Genomic DNA, 14,394 nt, shown 5'->3' with positions numbered 1-14,394 from the left:
AATACCTGGCGAGGATCATTTCACTGTGGAACTGGGGCTGTTGATTCAAGAGGCTATTCAGGAGTCTTCTGTAGTTGGGGTGGGGGTGGAGGCATTCTGAGATGGGGCACTGAAGTGTGTCTTTGGGAATCCTGGGGCCATTAGGCTGTAGGGGGCGGAGTGTGAACAGGGTACCGGAGGGGATGAGAGAACGTGAAAGACCACGGTGAGTTACACAGGAGCTCATCCAGGGCTGCCCCCCCCCCTCTGGAATCCTAACTACGGGTGCTTGGTCACACGAACTCCACTTAGCTTCTCTGGATGCGGGGTTTCAGGGGCATCCTAGCTCCTGGGGAGGCCCCGCACACTGAGTTCTCCTCTTCGGTCAGCTGCTGGCCGTGCCCACCATCTGACCTGGACTCACTGCTTTCAGACTTGGGAACAGCTCATCATCCCAGCTTCCTTCATTCCCCAGCTCCTCTGCGAGCCAAGGAGCAGCCCAGGGGCTGGTGGGCTTCTCTCCCTCCATCCTGCCTGCTTTGCCATCAGGAGGGAGGATCAGCGTTCAGGGCACCTTCCCTACTTGCTTCGTGGGATTATGCTGGTCTCCTTCAGTCATTTAATGTTTTATTTGTTGACTTAATTCTTCATGTGAATTTTTATTATCGATCCGTGGCTGTGTTGATCAGATCCAACCTGGACTCAGGTTGGTTCTGGTTATTGTAGGAAACGTGTCCTCAGCTAAGAGTGGCCCCTTCTCTCCTTTCCGTCTGTCTGATACAGCAGTTCTGTCCTGGAATGGCCTTGTAACTGTCCTCACTTGCGTGTGGCTCTCCTGTTTAGATCTCATGCTGCAGTGACCATTGGTGCAAGTGGCTTCCGGCTCCCGTGGACACTTTCTCCACCTGGACCCTGGCCCTGAACATCAAGTCTTGTCCTGGCACCGTGGCTGCTGTTCGCTATGCCTGGACCACGTGGCCTTGTGAATATAAACAGTGTGCCCTGTACCACCCCACCAGTGCCCTGCCGGCCCCTCCCTTCACTGCTGTCATCACAGACCGGGCTTCTGGATCTAACAGCAAGCAAGGCTGCTAAGTGACTTAGCTGTAACATGATGACATCTTAGATGTAAGTGTGGCCCCTTTAGATTTGGGACTTAGGAGTTTAAATGACAACTGTTGCTTTTAAAGGAGGCTAATGAATTGCCTCACTGGGAGCGCCCGGCTAGCACGTGGCCGTTTCCATATTCTGAGATGCCAGGGCCGGTAGGCAAATGAGATCCTTGCCTTTTGTCCCCTGGTTAGGCCAGGTATCTGAATTAGAGTAATTCCCAACCACACACAGCTTGAACCTCAGTGTCAGTCACTTCCCTCCTTACCGGGAGTGAACGATCTGAACACGTCTATCCCCTTACGTCCAGACCGTGGGAACTCAGGGCTGGAAGAGATTTCAAGGCCAGCTAGCATCCATGTGTTTTTTACAAACTCTGACACGTGGTTATCAAATCTCTGTATAAAGTTTCCGTTCTAAACTTCCCAACAGTTTTTCTTTATGTGGAACTGAAGTCGTTCTTCCACTGGGCAAGTCTTTCAGAGAACTAAGTCCTATTTTGTTCTGAGCCAGAAATCATTCTATTCCTTCAGTCTAAATAACGATCATGTGAATGTTTAAAACAAAGAAACCAGAACCACACACAGGCATTTGGGGAGGTGCTAAGGGACCGACTCGAGGAGGGAAAAGGGCGAGTTGGTGGCAGCCTGGGGGTGAGAGCTGTGTGACCAAAGCGGTCACTGAGAAGCAAATACAGATACCAGACTCTTTAAAGGTAAGAGGTTTAACTATGAACAGGATAATCCAGATGGAGGAACAAAGTGAGGCTGAAAGTAAAGCTACACGATGGTACTTAGAAAACCACCCAGAGGGACAGATGTGAAAGAGGGCTTTTGTGCCTCCCCCTAGTAATGCTGTTTATAGGTTGATTAAAAACAGTTAACGGCGCTTGCTAACTGTCTGTGTAAGAATCTGGAAATAAAAGTGCAATTTTTCTCTCTGGTCAGAACTGGGTTAAAGATGGGCTTGCAAACTGTCCTGTGAAGCTGAGAAAGGAGACTCACCTGTGGGTAGTTTCCATCCCCTTCATGTGAAAAATGAGAAAGCAGTGAGCGCCACTGTCCCCACCCCGCCCCCCGGGGTCCCGGGGTCCCTCTGAACAACAGGAAGTTGGTGCCAGGATTTTATTTAGTAAAAAACCAAAACAACTATGCAGTTTACAAGGAACTGTGGCTCCTCTGAGGACTTCCTAGAACACAGTTAACACCTAACTGTTGAGCCTTGACCGCGTACTCACCTGGCTTAATGGGAACCACAAACCCAGTAACAGCTCCTGAGAAAAGGCGACCTTGCCTGCCCACCCCTCCCCGCACATGCTCGGGGGCTGATCCAACCTGGAGGCGGCGACACAGTCAGGAGCGCCAGGCCAGGGGCTGCTCACCCCGCACCTCAGGGCACACGGTGTGAAATGTTAGGTTTAGGTAGTGGGTATCTTAATGAAAAGTCGTGTGAAAGTTAGTTTTTAATGGCTGACTAATTTAAAACATTCTATAGGAATTCAGCTTATTTCCCAGATGAAAATAACAGTTTGAAAAATAAAATTTATAATCACTGTAGAGCATGCTAAAGAAAGGTATAAGCAAGTAAAAAATTAGCCCAAAGTTCATCATTTGGAAACATTTAACATTTTGTTGAGCAGTCACTTGATTTGAGTCACATTTTACCTACTACATGGCACATTAGTTTATAATCTGTTTTTAACTTATTCTAGCAAAATAATTTTCCTATGTAAATTGAATAGAGATTCAGTGTTTCAGTTTGTGGGAGCACGGTTCTTTAACCAGTTTCTCATTAGTGGACATACAGGGTCTTTCCAGTTTTTTCTTATAAAATCAATACTGTGAAGCTGTTACATGCAAACACCGTACCGCACTTAATTTGCTAGGGTCCTTCATGTGGAATGACAGGTTTAAGGGTCAATATGGTTCACATTTTAATACCTACAACTTACTCCTCCCACAAGTTTCAACAGTTTACATTCCCACCAAGGCACAGTTCCATTTTTTCCCCTCATTCTCACTGACACCGGATGCTGTCAAACGTAACAGATCTTTAACAAACCAATAGATGAAAATAAAATTAAGTATACTAGGGCAGTGTTTTGCAAGTCTTTTAACACGGTAATCCACAATAAAAACATTTTACATCATTCCATGTATCCCTGTATGTACTGTGTGACTGATACACAAATACTTACATACATACTATAGTTGAAACCAGACTTTCAACCTTTTGTCATGCAATGCATTCCAGTATGTTCCGTCTTCTAATTTAATTCTAAAAGATGTGGGTCTTGACTACCAAAGTTTAACAACAAATGGGTTGAGATCTGTAGTTTGAAAAACACCGTTCTAGGAAAGCCACAAAGTAAACTCTTAGTAAACAGCGCACTACTAACTTATTTAAACATTTTTTCAAAATGTCATTCAGAAAATGAATTTACCTGTGAACCTGTCATTTACTTAGGCTGGAATGGAAAGCTGTTTTATGTTAAATGTCGCAGGTACCATTTCTGTGTAAGTGTAAATAGGTTCAGGCATCTGACGAGAAAAGACAAAAGGGAAACAGCAGCAGCTTTCAGTAATCCCCTTTCCATCCCTCATCTGCTGTTTTCCACATTTTATTCTTTTGCACTATAAAGGCTATGTACTTTTAAGACTATATTAAGAGTCATAAAACTAACAAACATCAGTCACTTCAGTTTCTGATCCCTCACCATGGCCAGTGTGATGTCCTCTAAATGCTGCTGTCTGGTTCCCTCCCTCTGCTGTCCAAGTCTGTTCCTATGGGCTGCTAGTCCCACTTGTTTTCTCCCCAGTTAGCAGTCATGCAGTCGCAGCAGTGACAGCCCAGTTCTCACCACTCCCTCCCCATCCTTCTGCTTCTGGGGCCCTTTGGTTCCTTCCCGTTATACCAGCCCTGCTACCTGGTGGGATGGGCAGCAAAGGCATCCCACGAGGTACGTGGAGCTGTGGGTTGGGGTTAGGGATGTGGTAAGTGTCTACCTTTATGCCGTAAGTAGGGTCCAAAACATCCAGTTAGCCAGAATGCAGTCACGTTACTACACGATTAATGAGCTGATGGGGTCTGTTATGGAGGGTGGGAACCAATCCCCAGTCATGTTCTATCTAAAGCTGTTACTATGTGGTTTCAACATATTTAGCTAAAAGCACATTCTCCAATAAGAAACCACAAAAGGGAGGTAGAAAGGGTTACAGAGGATTTTCTGATCCCCTTGAAGAATCTGCAAATGTGAAAAAGATGAACAGTGGGCCTTGGACTGGACCTTCCAGCTTCAGGATAAGCAGGACTTGATTTTGATGATACTGACAAGAACATAAAGCAGCAGCTGGTTGCAGGGGTGGGGACTTAACACTCCTTGAACGAGGATGAGAACCAAGGGTAGAAGGCTGTCAGAATCTTAACTACCTTCCTCATGCGTCAGCAGCCGTCTCTCGCTCTGGTTTATAAAGGACTTTACCGCAGACAGAGCTAAGCAGAAAGGTTATATCCTGATTACAACACGATGAAAATAAGCAGAACTGTCAACAGAAATTTATTACTAAAAATAAAGCAGCTGAAGTTTTTCCCAGGAAAGCTGTCACCATGGGAACTTCCATGACAAAATGCGTTAATTTACTATCTTCTTCACTCCCGAGTTGCTGCCTTCTTCTATATGGTCTTAAACTTTAGTCTAAGCTAATCCATTCATCATGGTGAAAATGAGGTGGTATCTGATCCCTTCTTGTTCAGTCTGAAGACTGAGTTGGGCTACGCTGCGAAGGAGACTTCAAGTGCTGCAGCTGAGCATCTACCAAGGGTTCGTGTGTCAAGAACATGGGTTGGTAAGAAGACACAAAGGCTGCAGGCTGAAGCTCCGGGAGGTCCAAAGATCCTGGAGAAAAAAATTCCTTGAGTTCCACTGTTGCCTAGACATCTTGGGCGACAGGCTTGATCAGACACATATATGTTCTTTCAATTCTTTTACCTCCTTTGCATCTTTCAGCCCAGTTTTGCCCATGTTAGGTGAGGCAGGACAGAGATTTACTTCTATGATGAAGAAAACTGTGGCTGAAGTCGATGCAGCGACTTGCCTAGGGTTATAGAGCATATTAGGCAAAGAGAATTGAATTGTCTTCTTATTTCCATCCAGAGCTCTCCCTATGTGACTCCAATGCCGGGTCCCCCGACCACTCACTTGTGGGAGGGAGTCCACAGAACACAGGCAGGACCAAGGCCATGACCGGATCCCCTTTACATCATCTGAAATTTCAGTCCCACAGTAAACCCTCCCTGCTAGTTCTGCTTGGGTCTTGCTTAGGTTAGAAAATGAGACCTCCTGGTTCCTCCGTGGGCCCTGCCTCGCTGTGACCACAGCCACGCCCCTGACTTCTGCGAGGGCCACGGGAGGGCCACACAGGCAGCAGACCCTCCGGGCCCCGGGCTCTGCGTGGCGGGAGCAGGGAAAGAGTCACTTAGGGCCCAGATGTGCGGGGTACTCAGTGATGAATGAAGAGGGAAGTTGCCTAAAAATGACCAGTTTTCAAATCAGGAAAGAAAAATAGAAGATACCTTGCAGAATGGGATCACTGTGATCTTCATCGAAGGTGTGTCTCTGAAAGGCTTCAAAGCTCGTAGCTGCGTCGTTCTCCAGCTGTCCTTCGGGCGGTGGCCCGTCCCCAGGTTTGCACACATCAAACTTCACCCACTGGTAACTGCAGGACCAAAGGGATCACTATTGAGTTACCTGCTGGCCATAACACCCACTTCTTCCCTCCAAAGGGATCAGGTATTTTTTCTTTCGGTCTCTCCCACATGTATCTACAACACGTATTTACATATTAACCAAAACACGGAAGACAGACAGGCTTCTTCAGTGACATACTCTATTTGCAGGACTTCCCAACCTGTTTGCTGTCATGGTGCACACAGAAAGGGCTAACAACTTTCGTACAGTGGGGTACCGGCTCCCTCTCCGTCCAGAGGGCTAAGATGACCGATAACTGTGCCCTGTGCACTGAAGCAGCTCAACAAACACACAAATGTGCAGAGCAGCAGCTGCCAGTTTAGGTCCCTGCCGACTGATCAGGGAGCTTCTTTCAAGGGAATGGGTTTGACCTCACTTACTTGACGCATTTTCGAGCTCCCGGACAACTCTGGATCAGGTTGTGGATGGTTGGATGAGAAAACCCAAAAAAGTCAGCTCCAGATGGAAGCAGGTTGGGCACTGGCCTCCCCCTGAATAGGAGAGGGAGAATATGGGTTTGAGACCTGAGAGGGACATGAGAACAGGTTTGGGAGTGGAGGTCGGTGTGAACACACAGAATAAGCTTTCCTGACATGGACCCTCCCGAGACTGCAGCTGTTAAGACTTTCGAAGGACACAGGAGAGCTTTCTATAAAACAAGGATTCTCCCCTCATTAAGAGAGAAGGTCTCACTGTACCAAGAACAAGAGAAGGGCTCATGAAAACCAAGAGGGAAGGTTCAGCCTGTCTCCAAGCCGTGGGTCAACTTACAGAGCAGCACTTATGGTCCTGAGCAGGTCTGCATGGCAGGCGTCTGCAGAAGAGCTGACAATGGCGTTCTGGGGGTCGTCTTCAGGAACAATTTCAAACTGAGAAAGATAAAGGAGCGATGAGATCAGTCAAGGGGAAAGTTGTAGAGAGTCATACCGGTGCCGTAACTATTTCCTCCCTCTGCAACTTGGAGCTGAGTATACCAGCGAGGAGGCAGGTACAATTTACTAGGGGGCTGTTAAAAACTCAAAGCCAAGGAAACAGAGAGAAGTCCTTTGACAGTTTCAGTTCTACACTCTTTGCTCTCCAGATGTCAACAATTTGTTACATACCTTTCCAGACACTTTCCCATCCACTTAATTACATCTTAAAGAACAGATACAAATGGGATTTTAAAAACAAATGAGATCATTCTCCACATAATCTTAGGTTTATAATACTGAGGAAGAGTATAGGCCACTTTGACTGCAAACCCCCATTTCACTTTATTTTTTGAGTAGTAAAATACCTTCACTATTTATAAAAAGAAACTGTTAAATCAAAAGTATACTAATACTAGGGAATTTTTGCCAAGAATGTACTTTTGTAACAAATGCCAACGCAATTCCTTGACCAGTTTTCTACAAAGTTCAGTTACGCAGTTTTCAGCTTTTCAATGTTTATGTCAATCAAATCAGTCCACACAGGATTAATTTATTTTCTGTATACATATATATATTTACAATAATATATATTACTGATCATTTTTTTAGAATCCAAAACAAACTTTATTAAGATTCTACTGTTAGTTTTCTTGTTATTTCATGTGATTCAATTTTCCTGTGTCAAATTTTAGAGATCTCTCAATTTTGTCAATAATAAATTATTTTGTGAGTACCTTTTTAGTCAATGGCTTTGCTACTTTGATGATGTTGCAAGTTTAAGATTCTGATGATTATATTTATTTCTCAACTAATTCACGAAAAAACTGTGAACAATTACCTTCAAATATTTCAGGATTCCTCTTCTACTTGGTATTGGTCATGCTGTGTGCACACTATATATCCTATGTGAGCAAAGAGCAACTAAAAGGCCAAAATGTCTTATTTTGGTCTTGGGATCCTTCCGTCAGTATGTGTAAATCTACGTCGTTCTTTTAACTGCCGTATACTACTACCCTAGGAGGATATATTTTAATTTTTAACTATTCTCCTATTGATGGGTATTTAGGCTACTTCTAATTTCCTGCAACTGCCAACAATGCCACAATCACATTGTCATATGTAACTCCTTTGTTCACATTTCCACATTTCCTTAAGAAATACTAGAATACCTCAAAGTATCCTGGATCAGAGGACATACATGTTAAAATTGCTGATACTGCCCAGCTGCCTTCCAGAAAGACTATAGATTCTCAAGCTTACTAATACGTATTTACTTGTTCCCCTACACTCTGGCCAACACCTGATATTACCAATCTCTCTGATATTTGCCCATGAAAAATTTAAGATCTTTTTGTTTTATTTGCATTTCCCTAACTACTAGTGAGGTCTGCTCTTACTGGCCACCTGCACTGTCTCTGTGAAATGCCTGTTTCATCTGACTGCTTTCTATCTTAGATCATAAGGGCACTTTATCTGGCTATTAATCCACTGTATATATTTTCTTGTTTGTTGCTTGAGTTTTAACTTTGATTATGGTGTTTTTGGTCATTCAGAAGTGTTTAAATTTTTAATAGTCAAATCTCTTACTGTTTTCCTTTGTGGTTTCTTCTTTTCATGTCTTTGCTAAAGAAAACCTTTTCACCTTATCCTAGGATTATAAAAATATTCTTCTACATTTTCTTTTAACATATTTATAGTATAAAACATTCTATACAACTAAAGTAATTAAAAGCCATATTGGCATTTATAGATGAAACAGAATCATCTGGAAACACGCTCAAGTATTATATGTACATAACTAAAGATGTCACTTGGTGTTAGTTGGGGGAAAATAATTAAAGCTTACAAAGTACCTGAAAATAATGTCCAGAGGGTTAACAGCTAAAAAAAAAAAAGGAAACCGAAAACCCTACAGGCTCTTCTTTTTCAAAAATATTTTGGCAGTTTGTCTTTCAGAGGAAATTAAGGATCAGCTTGTCAATTTGCATTTACACTCTATTAGGATTTTGATTACATTTGCCTTGAGTTGATAGATTTGTTATAGGTCGGGTGTACTGCTACAATATGGAGTCTCTGTGTTAGAGCACTTTCTAAAGAGGAACGCTGTCTGGCCAACAACATCCAAACACTCAGGTGCGTCCCACAGCGTTCTAACCAAGATGGGAGCCATGCGACATTATCCACGTGTGTCGGGCAGGCTCTCAGCTTCTGTTCAGAGGGTCTTTCCCTTGCTTCTCTCTCTTTCCACCCAATTTTTGAGTGATCTGTAACATCATCAGAAAGTGGAAATGGTCTATTTTTCCCCAATGATCAGAGGTGATGGCTTGAGAAAAGGAATTGCCTTGAATCTAGCACTGAGAAGGACGAACAAGTGTATTTAGAGACTAGATTCAGGTCTCCCGGGTCCTTGAGAGGGCGTGCAGTCAGGAACAACCATGCAGTTCCTTTGCTACCTCTGTTCTGGACCTACCTGAACCACCGAGTGTCGCACTAATCTCCCCTGCACGTGGGCCTGCACTTTAGGAACAAGCAGCTTGATCAAGCCTCACGTGGTCACCATATGGTCACAGTAGAGGCAGGAAAGGGTGTCAGGAGGAGAATCACAGAAGTGCAGAGTCACATCCCAGCTCAAGTCACATCCCTTGCTAGCAGAGGGGTGACTCGGGGCCAATCCCTTGCTGCACCCTGGGGTTACCCACATGGTGATTATAGTCTCTACCCTGTAAAGTGTCTGAATAGATGAGAAATATTAAGTGCCTGTCACAGAGAAGGCTGGCAAAAAAAAAAAAAAAAAAAAAAAAAGAAAGAAACCAGCAGTGTTCCTAGTGCGGGCACCTGAGGCTGCGAGCCACCGTCCTTGATCTGACAGGTGTACAGACACTCCTGGTCTGGCCACTTCATGCTGGCGTAGGTCCGAGTACTGCAGTAGCCCACAGGGTAGATGGCACTCTCGTCATGGAAGCCAGGTCGGTCGGTGATGATCTATAAAAAAAGATTCCCCCAACCTGCCACTGAGGCCGCTGGAGAGGTTAGAAGTCCAGGGTGCTGTGGCAGCCTTTAGAACCACCGTGGGGCTGCAAAGAGTGACTCAAATCAGAGAAAGAGTGCAGGCGGTACCGCAGACAAGACTGACCTGGTTTCCCAGGGACTGGAGATTTCTGGGGTTGGTCTGGATCAGCAAGGGGCTGCTGCTGATGGGACCAGGGAGGGGAGGCTCAACCCTCTTCCCCTCTCTCTCATTCTCCTCTCTCTTTTTCGCTGGTCTCACTCACCTCCCCCAGGCTATATACTGTTAGACCCCCCAGTCCGATGGGGAACACAGGCCGTCCTGAGGGATCCAGGGCAATGGGCTGAACCAGCTTGCGAGCACCTCCCTCCATTTTCTTTTTCTTGCATGTTTTCTTCACAACTGAAACGCAAATCTGCGGTCACCCACTTTAGGCCCCTCCCAATGCTGAGGGGAAGGGAAAAGTTTACATGATGCTAAAAGCAGTGAGCCAATCCCGGTTCTGTATACTCACTGAATGGGCACATGGGACTTTCCCCAAAGCCCTGCATCAGCTTTCTAAACCGCCCACCTGGCAGTAATCAATTTTAATACTGGTGCTTAGAACCTGAAAGCCTTATTCTTTTTAAGGCCTCTTCATTTATAAGATCAAAAATTTCCCAAGCCATCTGTGTGCTCAAAAGACCACCTCGCCCATTCCCCTGCCTCTAGGAAAGACTCCACAGAAGGCACCCAGAGAACTGGGGTGTGGGAGAAGGGGGAGGCCTCAGCCTGCTCCCATCACATCTGACCAGGTCTAAATGGAATTCCTCCACCCAGAGGGGCTTTAACACACTTGGTTTCCAGGGGCTGCCAGGGCTGCTTCAGGACCAGGTGAGAGTGTAAGTCATTGCCAGGCCGAGTATCTACCGGTTAGTACCAGGTCTCTGCCATCAGTCATTGAGCTGCTGGGGCATCTGATATCCTCTCCCCAAGGTACCTTCCAGTTTGTTGTTCTCTTTGCCTTTTTCTTTTTTCTCCTTCTTGGATTTCTTCCCAAATGATTCCTCAGCCCCAGTGCTAGGCCCAGAAACGGGCCCAGCTCCCTGTATAGTTCCCACAGAGCTGGCCACACCGTAAGGCAGGGGCAAACTGGAGCTGTGGGGAGGCGCAGCAGCTGGTAGCTCCCCTTCCGTGAGAGCCTGGAGCTGCAGGAGCTTCTTCAGCAAGTACCTGAGCCGGGAAGGAGAGGGAGCAGAGGTATGAGCTTCCGCTTTCTCTCAATTCCACATTTTAGTCCAGTCCTGGGAAAAGCCAGAACTATATACAAAAATAAGGTTCTTACTGGACCCTGGGAAAAATGAAGCTCCAGAGGGTAATATCGCAAGAAGCCAAGGATAAAGGACTGTAACGTATCTCTGCTGCATCTGGAGGGCCCTTCCACCTGGATGTCGGAAGGTGTTAGGCTTCTGAAGGGCACCTACCACGACTGCACACGGAGACACACTCACAGAGCAGTGCGTACTGAATAAATTATTTGTAGAATACAATGCAGTTTCAAAAAAAAAAAAAAAAAGAAATGCAGTTTCTTTTATCCCTTGGTGTTTCTGACTGCAGAGTTATAACAAGATTACTTACTAGATGTGGCAAGAGGGTTTTGTCAGAAAGATGAATGGAGCTGTGCATCACCACGGTCTAACACGACTTAGGGAAATGGGAACCAGGACCACAGTTGAAAGTTTCTCTGTACTAGATCAGCAGCCAGTGGGCTGTGCAAAGCACAAAAAGCCCACTGGAGGAAAAGTCCCCAGAGCAGTAACACCACATCAATCGCCAAAAACGTGATTCTGAACACAAAATGAACCCAGCTCACCGTCTTTCTTCTTTTGCTTTAAGAAATTTTTCCTCAAGACGAGCAATTTCATCACAAATAGCAGCATTTTCCTTTAAGAAAAATTTTGAATATAATCACATAAAATGAATAAAAGATCAAAGTATTACACCTGGAAGAGGAGATACATTACAAACCAGAGTAATCTGTGTTGCTGGGTGAGAAGGAAGAGCCAGTCTCCCCGGCAAACTGTAAACTAACCTACAGGTAAAGATAGGGCCAAGTTCTACCAGAGGCTGAGCAGTTAATCTATGGAAAATGGGGCAGCTTTGACTGAAAAGAGGGGGCTGTTAATGATTATGTCAGAACAATATGGCAAACTAGGGCTGTCCTAGGCAAACCAAGACGTACGCCATCTTAATTTGGGTCGCCTTTGGCAGAGAAAAGGGTATACTGCTCAAATCCATAGATGCTTAAACTCAATCCTTATAAGTATGGGGAATGTCCATTCCCAAGTGTCTTACGGAGCTTACAAAACCAACCTAACCCAAAGCATCTCATGCAGTATAAACGTTAAAGAGAAGAACCAGATGGAAAAAATCAAGTCTACTCTATAAAATTCTTTAATTTCATAATCTACTTAAGTGTATTTGAGTATCACCTTTCTAATACTGATGACTCAATCTATTTCCCAAGCATCAGTCCTCAGGGGAATGCTCCATCTTGATGTTCCATAGTTGGGACCTCAGACTCTGAATGTTCAAAACAATATCCCTTTTCTTCACAAAACCTTCTTCATGCACTTAATGTAACAACAGAACCAACATCCATCTAGTAACATAGCTGCCAAGCTCTAGGTACCTTTGACATTTAGGGGATAAAAGAAAGGTAACATCAGTTAGATACCAAATCCTCTTAGTTCTACTTTTCTTATTTGTCTCCAGTGCACATGGCAAGTGCTAAGTGAATATTTTTGGAATGATCTAATTTCCAAGCCTTTCCTTATGCTTCCAAAAATGCTAAGGGTTGTTCAAGTTTTTGGTAGAAAGAAGAGGTAAGGTGGTGATTCAGATGCGGGAAAATGTTTGAGGACTTCACTTGCTACTTCCGTGCCGTGAGGTGAGCTTGTGCAAGACTGAGTATTTTAATACTTAGTTGGGCTGGCAAACCATTTCATTATTCGATAAACCCAGTGCCCCTACAATAAAAGATGGGCAGAAACATTCGCAAGACTCAAAAGAGGTCAGAAGCGGTGAGGGGAGCGGGGAGATTACTGAAAGCTTCATGTGCCTTGTTCAGGGAAGGGGTCAGTTATGGGGACGTGGGCTGCTTGGGAAACAGCTGTGTAGCGGAAGTAATAAACTAGAATCAAGGTGTTTGAGTTGGAGTCAGTCAAGTTATCTCCTTGAGCAAATCATCTCCCTGGGCTTCAGTGTTGCCACTTTAAAAAACAGTGCCTCATTCTCAGGGATCTCTAGAGAATCCTATTTCCAAGAATTTTGAGGTAATAACGATAATGACTAAAACTTATTGGCACATCTCCTAGGTACCGAGCACTTTACTTTCCTCATTCAATCTTCATTAACTCTACAAGGTTAGCTATTAGCTCTTAGCTGCAGATAAAGAAATTACGTGAACCGTCCAAGGAAAAGGCAAACAAGAAGTAATCTATACTGCAAAAGCTAACACTGTATGAACACTACCACTCTAGGAAGGGGAGCAGTTTGGGGAAAGATTTCGAGAGTTAGGGGAATCTCGAGGCGGAGAGGGGCTGAGCGACGGTCACACTCACAAACACCGTGGCTTTGGCCGCTTTGCGCAGCCGCAGGTATTTGAGCCGGTACTTCTCGTTCTGGCTCTTCTTCGGGAGCTTTTTCATCCTGGCCTTGCTGGACTGCAGCGGGGTCCGCGGCGAGGAGGCCAGGCCGCCCAGCAGGCTCATGGTCCGGCCCCGCTACGGGGGCTCCAGGGCGCGGCCGGCATCGGCTCCTAGGACGGGGAGAGGCCCCCCGCGCTGGCTTCGTCTGGTTTGTGCTGACGGCAGCGGCCTCTAGGAATCAACCTCTCCAGAACGTTCCCGAGGCGCACAGCAGGGCCCGAAGTCTGGCAAGCGGACCCGGCTCCCGGGGCCTCCCTGCACTTCCGCGTCTGCCTCGGAAGTCAGCCCTTTCCGGAAGTTACGTAACGGCGCGGGCCACGTGTAACTTCCGGGGCTGGGAGCGGTTGGGAGTCTTCCCCGCGGGGCGGGTCCTCGGCTCGCGGGGCGGGTCCTCGGCTCGCGGGGCGGGTCCTCGGCTCGCGGGGCGGGTCCTCGGCTCGCGGGGCGGGTCCTCGGCTCGCGGGGCGGGAGGCGAGTGCCGGTCCCGGAGAGGAGGGCCGGCCGCCGGAAACGACCCACTGTGACTCGCGTGTGCGTGCGCGTTATCGTTGAGCTGAGGACAAACGTACAGAAGTCTTCCGAACGCCAATCTCGTATACGCTCCCCAAGCCCACTTCGTTTCTGCGCCACCTTTTCACACTTGCTACAGACTGGCCGTCCCCGATTGTGCGACGCACTTGAACAACGGTGTTCAACGGCTGGGACTGCGGTTTTCCTTGCTCCCCTCCTTTATAGAACTCGAGGGCCTGTTACCCTGGGTTCTACTGGGAGCTGGCATTACAGTGGTGATTAGAAAAAAGACCTCTGCTCTCAGAAGAGAGTCTAGTAGGGAAGATAAGATTTAACCAGAAGTTTTAATAACATGCTTGCATTTAAGTAGGTACTCAGTAAATAATTTGCCTAATGAAACCGAAAGTATGTTTATGTGACTGCACTTATTTTTAGATA

At 46.0% G+C, this 14,394-nt stretch overlaps 2 protein-coding genes across 4 annotated transcripts in view; one reads left to right on the top strand and one right to left on the bottom strand.

Moving 5' to 3' along the window:
• Window positions 1–2,024, top strand: part of SIAE (sialic acid acetylesterase) — a 50,131-nt gene extending 48,107 nt beyond the window's left edge. For both annotated transcript variants that reach the window (XM_074357027.1, XM_010961628.3), the window contains exon 10: window positions 823–2,024. In XM_074357027.1, coding sequence (XP_074213128.1) covers window positions 823–1,074 — 252 coding nt within the window. In that variant the 3' untranslated portion in view covers window positions 1,075–2,024. The remainder of the gene's footprint in view (window positions 1–822) is intronic.
• Window positions 2,025–2,533: 509 nt separating this feature from the next.
• On the bottom strand, window positions 2,534–13,755 carry TBRG1 (transforming growth factor beta regulator 1). 2 transcript variants are annotated; one of them, XM_010961629.3, is made up of 9 exons: window positions 13,360–13,753; window positions 11,610–11,680; window positions 10,737–10,969; window positions 10,023–10,159; window positions 9,586–9,732; window positions 6,608–6,705; window positions 6,217–6,327; window positions 5,662–5,804; window positions 2,534–4,984 (listed from the first exon to the last, which is right to left on the bottom strand). In XM_010961629.3, the coding sequence occupies exons 1-9, from the start codon at window positions 13,507–13,509 to the stop codon at window positions 4,839–4,841; spliced, it is 1,236 nt and encodes a 411-aa protein (XP_010959931.1). In that variant the 5' UTR covers window positions 13,510–13,753; the 3' UTR covers window positions 2,534–4,838. The 2 variants fall into 2 exon arrangements, with proteins under 2 accessions (XP_010959931.1, XP_010959932.1); XM_010961630.3 differs by lacking the exon at window positions 2,534–4,984 and adding an exon at window positions 4,991–5,183 and having other exon boundaries at window positions 13,360–13,755.
• Between the last annotated feature and the right edge of the window lie 639 nt (window positions 13,756–14,394).

This window comes from Camelus bactrianus, chromosome 33 (genome assembly GCF_048773025.1).
Source record: "Camelus bactrianus isolate YW-2024 breed Bactrian camel chromosome 33, ASM4877302v1, whole genome shotgun sequence".
Taxonomy (NCBI): domain Eukaryota; kingdom Metazoa; phylum Chordata; class Mammalia; order Artiodactyla; family Camelidae; genus Camelus; species Camelus bactrianus.
Note: the sequence above shows the minus strand (reverse complement) of the source record. Positions and strands in the feature narration are given on the sequence as shown.